We start from the raw sequence: 6,432 nt of genomic DNA, 5'->3' as shown, positions 1-6,432 counted from the left end.
AAAGAAGGATCATCTCTATTGTATTGCACATCTGGTCTTTCCTCATCAGATGTTTCAGAGTATCCCATGTCCCTGTCCTCCTCCTTCTCATCTTCACCTGCCTCAGCAAACATGCCTTCAGGGGGTGGAACATAATCTTCCCCCTCATCATCTTTCTCCTTTCCCTTCTTCCTTGTTACAAACTGTGGAAACAACTTTTCATCCTCATCATCACTTGGCCAATCATCTGGTAGTCCCTCTTCAGTATAGGGGTCAACTGAATCTCTACTCTGAGAGGGACCTGCATTCTTAGGAACTTCTACAGTAGGTGTTCCTGGTGCCTGCATGGAACTGCTGCTGCCTCTACTATGAGCATTTTTTTTTCTGCCCCTTGATTGGCTGGTCCTACCTTTATCTCTAGACCTAGACTGAGATCTTGTTCCTCTGCTCTCTGGCTCTCCTCTCTTCCTTTGTATGACACTGATTTCTAGTTTAGCAGGGAAATAATCATGTATTGCAAACATGATACCAAGCTCATCATCACACTGGACAGGGACCCAAGCTGTTTTGTCAATGTCCCAGTACCTGAATTCCACTGCATCATATAGACCCCATGGATATTGAGCACATATGGCAGATCTAAACTGATTAAAAGTCCATTGGTTGTCAGCAACAAAAGGAAAAGAGAATCCTGTATTGGTTGCTTTTGTGCCAGCTCTAGCTAGAAGTGTGGTTTCCATTCTACATTCCATCCCAACTGCTCTGTCGGGGTCGATCCTACGATGACCATGGAAAACAGAGACAGATCCCAACGCCATGAGCACTATGAACTAGGTCAAAAAATCCCAAATCGAACTACAAATGGCATGAGACTCCGCCAGATTAGAAGAGAAACTTACCCCGCTGAAGCATGCTTCTGTGGCTGCGGTGTGCTCCCTCGTTCGCCGCCGCCGCCGCCGCAACTGCTATCCCCATCCATCCGCCGCCGCCGCCGCCGCCGTAGTAGAGTGTCGCGCAGAGTCAAATCTGAAGCTCCACCATGGCTGCCATCAGGAGATCGAGCCTTGCGAGTTGGATCGAGCGAGCTAGGGTTAGGGTTATGGCGGGAGGCGATTTGGGGGAGAAAGAGAGAGCGTGCGGCTCGGGCGAGAGAATGAGAGGGAAAGAGAGTGAACTGGTGACCTAGGCCCAGGTGTAAGGACGGAGGGGCAAAAATATCAAAGAAACGGCCGCTTACCAGTCAAACAGCCTTGACTGGACGGAAACGGCACGGAAGGTCAATTCTATAAGGGAACATGACGGCGGAGGGGTATTTTTGAGCAGGCTTGCGAATTAGGGGCAAATGTGAGTGGTGGGTTCGAGGGATACAGATGTAAAAGACCCTTTTTTTCAGCCTTCCACGAATGATCTCATGATGAAAATTTGCAAGCACTTAGAGCATTTGTCAAAGTTCCACAAAAAAATCAAAAAAATTCAATTTCTTACTGTTCATCGGAGCAGAGCTCAGATACTCCGTGTCAAAACTCCTCCTTTTTCATAGGGTTGCTAATTGATGAAAAAGAGAAAACACCATGCACTCCATTAATGCTGATGAGATTGTTACTGAACCATGCCGCTACATACTATGAGGAGTTTTTGGGCATGCTCCTGGGATTGTTTAGTTTGTCCAATGATCTTTGATATGCTTCCGACTTCCTTGATGAGGTTGATAATTTTGATCTCATTAAACCTTTAATATTGAGAATATGGCTCCTGGTCTTGATGATATCCCTATTGAATTATGTCGACACTGTTGGGAGATTGTAAAAACTGACATTATACATCTCTTTGGTTGTTAAGGGATCTCTTGATGTTCAAAGACTGAACTGGCATAATCACCTTGTTGTCTAAAACAACCGGTGCTAATAAAATTCAGGATATCCTGAGATGTGTTTAGAAATGGAAAGCTAAACCGACGACACTTCATTCAGATTCTTATGTTAGAAACTGTTTAGTGTGCATCAAAATACACTAATTTAGGCTACCATATAGGAGACATTATTTTTAGCCCTCGGACTCTATTTGCTATGTTTGTTCTGAAATTTTGAAAAGTTTCCTGATTTTGTTCTTTTTGCATATAAAAAGATGTGTTGTTACTTTTACATACACTAGTCAATGTGTACGTGCAATGCACGTTAATTTGGAAGTATATTAAGTGCATGCGGATATTATGTAGGATATTATTTGCGTGTTATTGTGTGATTAGCACTATATTTGGCATGAAATTAACTGCATGCTAAACGTGTTGAGCGCTCGACATTGAAGCGGTTTAGGTCGTTGGATTAACATGATTTGATGGTCGAGATTAATTGGATCTGCTCCTTTGGGTCTTTTTATATTGATACAGATATAGATATAGATATAGATGAATTGACTCGAAACCTTTTGCTATGCCAACTTTTTTTATCCGCTGGGATTCATTGGATGCAATTACAAGGACTATGATCCGTTCAGATAATTTGTAAACAACACGGAACAAATAAAAGAAAGGCTAAACACCTTCAACTGGATCTACCTACACATGCATGGACAGTAAAACCTAGAAAAACACTTTAAAATGTAAAAAAATCCAAGAAATCATTTTTCCATACTAACTTGTCTATTTTCTGCAAAGAGCACAAAACTTATTGTTTTGCCAGCAAAATTACATACGCATAGCAGACTCAAACATTGACACGCGTGACTTTTTTTGTTGAATTTCTTTTAACATCGTATTTTTGTACAGATACAACTCCAAATTTCTGGTATAAATCCATTATCTACTATACAAAAAAAACACTTTGAAACCCACTATGAATCTCTGGCCTTTTTCCACGCACGGCCTTCCATTCTATACACAAAACAAACAGTACACTTTGCAATCTCAGATTTACTTTTTTGCTTTGCCCTCTATACTGCAGCAATATATATACACTACACACTGCACTACAACAATATGCTCATCATAGCATACGACTAAACAATCTGGTTGAGACTGCCAGTATTTGGTTGTTCTTCAGGAGCAGATCACATCCAGTCGACATAGTCAGAAGATGATTTCGCTTCTCTTTTGGGCTTCGTGTACCTGTTGTTCTCAAACTTTGCTTTTGACGTGAGCGAATCCAGAACTGCAGCTTCAGAGAGGTCCCATGGCGTCATCAATATGCTGTGGCATACATCCGCATTGGGGAAGAGAGATTAGCACAGGTTTTATGGGTAGGGAATACATGCATGCAACTACTGATGTATCTCGGGTAGCCTGTCGTTTTCTGATGAAAATTGTGATCAACTGAAAATAACAATGTTTCACTTGCAAGACGAGCTCAGGAAGCTCTTTTGCTCGTTTTTGACATGCTAATTGACAGAAAACGGTAGATAAAATGAAATGTGGAATTAGAGGAAACCTATGAAAGAGTAAAAGTGATATGTAGGTACATATCACTTTTAGTAAACCCTGAAGATATCTCAGTTCAGATTGTAATGTTTACCTAGCAAGAACTTCCTCCAAAATAGTACGTTGGCAAGGTGTCACATAGTATATGCACTTTCTCGGACACTGCCCAACAGCAAGTTGGACAGGGTAATCGTCACCATTACCTGAAAAATAAAAGGGTACATTATTTCATAGAAAACAGAAAGGATTGAGATAGGAGTGTTGCACAAGCTGTCTGCGAAGAATTCACTGGCAGATGATATACTATGGAAATTTCCAATCAAGTCAATTGGCAATGTTCAACCTACCTTGAGATATTGCACGAGCTGTACCAATGTCATCTGCAAATGCAAATGCATGAGGTGCCCTTTTAACACAAGAATATGGGCATCCTGCAGAAGATATCATTTTTTTCTCAGTTATCAGATCAAGGTGCGAAAATATGTCAAGTTGTACATGCATTTACAGTGTGCTCGTCCGTGAAAACATATATGTTAACTCTCAAAACAAGGAAACCGACCAAACTCAGTGGCTTCAACCCATACACGCAATATTAACGGTGTACAGATCCTTAGTAAAACAACAGTGTATTTGTTTAATTTCTGAAGACAGCATATCTTGTAGTAGATCAATTAGCAGGACATAAATCTCGTAAAGTTAGGGTTATCGGAGAAAAGATCTGCTTCAGTAAAGTTTAGTTTCTTAGTGCCAATGCAAACGCTTTGTATTTAATTAGCCCTAAACCACATCCTTCACACGAACTGAAGAGAAACAATATGATGCGATAAGTACCAGTGCCAATACATAGGATCTCATTGACAAATATGTCGCGAGCTTCACACTCAGGTTCATCAAATGGGTCAATATTGTTCCTGCACAACATTCCAATGTATACACATGAGTTGATTTTTCCCGAGAATATTTTTGAACTTGTGCATAGTTGCAGAAATCACTGTTTCTTGTAGTATTTAGATGCCTACAAAGACTGTAAAGTCGACATGACACAGCCAGTTTGTATTGAGTAGATTTACTGGTCGATGTACCTTAAACCTCATTAACATCTACTAACCCACATATATTCCCTTCCCCTTTTCATAAATTATTCTCAGGCAACCTCTGTACAACTGTAGCATTTCCTGATCAGTCTTTGACAATTCATTCCTTCAACTATACATGTTTCAGAATTTTACTATATAGGGTCATTTTAAGTTATAAATAACCCCAGAAACTAGAATCGCTGCTTCATCCACTGTACTTGGAACATATTCAAGATTGTCAAGACAAACAGCTGATATGACTTGCGACCCAATCTATGGAAGGAAGCAAATGTTCCAATCAGCATTGCATCATATTTTAAAATACAAGCTCATGAAAGAATTCACTACCTTTCAATCATCATTCCCATGTTGCCAGATAACATCTGTGTGAAACGAAGCAGTGTAACTAATAGCAACATGTAAACAGAAGGTGAAAATAAGGAAATAATCATCTAAAGGATAATGTTGAGTTATTTGATAACGACATGATTTAACACTTTGATTGTAGATGCAGAAGGGTAAAAAGTAATAAATAGACAGAACTGAATACATACAGGTCTACATAAATTCTATTTTTGTTAGTAACTATATGTCCCTGCACCCTGCATTATGCCATCGAGTTCTTTCAGGGGTACTGAACTTTTAGTGATAAATTATGTTTCTCAACAAAACAAAGTGGCAATGTTTACACACAAGTACATCAGACCCTCCTGTAAAAATGTGTTGCAGTGCAAGAAATGAACAAAAGATCATAAACTAGCAGGGTATTCTAATCTAACAAATTCAAAAGCAACAGATTCAGCAACCCTGGCCTTAAGGCCACACCTGGTCCTGTTACTTTGTAATGGTCGCTGTATTATGGCAGCACTCCAACGAACTTGTGAAAAATTCAGGCATCTAGCGAACACGATTACCTCATAGGCCTCCAGCACCCGCCTCATTATTAAATCTGCACTCTCCGTGTCCTTGCAAACGTCAGGATGGAATTCCTTTACCTGTAACAAAAACTCGCAAGGTTAAGTCGCTGTTGACGACGTCCTCCTTGCAACGACCTCAGTAAAGTGAGCTGTTTCGTAGAGCGCGCGAACTGAGCAACAAGGGGCAAGTACACTACCCGAGCGCGGAAGGCGGCTTTGAGCTGCGCGGCGGAGTAGCCGGCCGAGGCGTCGAGGCCGAGGACCTGGAAGGGCGTGGCGAGCGGGTCTAGTATCCTCCCGGCGCCCCCCTCGCCGCCACCGTCCCCGCCGGCGTGCGCCGGGACGGGGAGGGTGCGGCGGGCCGCGCCTCGCCGCGGCGACGCCAACGGCAAGCTCCGTACGAAGGGGGCCGGGTGGCCGCGCGGCGGGAAAGAGGGCGAGGCGGCCAGCGAAGCGGCCATCACGCTCACGGCACCCCTTTGTCGTTCCGGCGCCGCGCGCGAGCGGAACGTGCCTGGCTCGTGCGGAAGTGTGGCGCAACTCGGCTCTTGTGTTTGTAGCAACACCCAACTCTAGCACGGTCAGTCGTATCTGCATCCTCCAAATGAAGTGATATCTATGAAAAACTATTGAATTCATACTCCAACCAACTCATCCAAAACTAATAAAAAGAAGTAGACAATATATTTCTACAACACTTCTCACGTTTAGGTTTATTTAGGTTTTAGACGTGGGATCGATGTAGGCTGTAGATTTTTTTTTTGTTTTAATACTGTGTTGTCAGGGTCTTGAACTTCAAAACCACTTGACTCAGATACTATATTGAACTCATGCGCTAGCAAACACATCCAAAAGTCCAAACTGATGGAAGAAGACGGGAAATATATTTGAACAAAAGCAATGCATAAAGTTTAGACTTGACATAAATAGAGATAAAAATATTTCCTACGGCTGAGACCCGTTTATTATTATTGGCTAATAATAACTCAATTACCCATCTCATCAATGAACAATTTCAACAATGATTTCAATGAGCGAAACAACTATA

General features: G+C 41.8%; 1 protein-coding gene across 1 annotated transcript; it reads right to left on the bottom strand.

The window, feature by feature from the left end:
• Positions 1–2,688: 2,688 nt before the first annotated feature.
• On the bottom strand, positions 2,689–5,954 carry LOC123144350 (uncharacterized). Its single transcript, XM_044563488.1, has 7 exons — positions 5,582–5,954; positions 5,382–5,462; positions 4,816–4,850; positions 4,223–4,302; positions 3,739–3,822; positions 3,486–3,594; positions 2,689–3,163 (listed from the first exon to the last, which is right to left on the bottom strand). Exons 1-7 carry the CDS (start codon positions 5,843–5,845, stop codon positions 3,025–3,027), a joined length of 792 nt encoding a protein of 263 aa, XP_044419423.1. The 5' UTR covers positions 5,846–5,954; the 3' UTR covers positions 2,689–3,024.
• Between the last annotated feature and the right edge of the window lie 478 nt (positions 5,955–6,432).

This window comes from Triticum aestivum, chromosome 1A (assembly GCF_018294505.1).
Source record: "Triticum aestivum cultivar Chinese Spring chromosome 1A, IWGSC CS RefSeq v2.1, whole genome shotgun sequence".
Classification (NCBI taxonomy): domain Eukaryota; kingdom Viridiplantae; phylum Streptophyta; class Magnoliopsida; order Poales; family Poaceae; genus Triticum; species Triticum aestivum.
The sequence above is the reverse complement of the archived record's forward strand: the minus strand, read 5'-3'. Positions and strand labels throughout refer to the sequence as shown.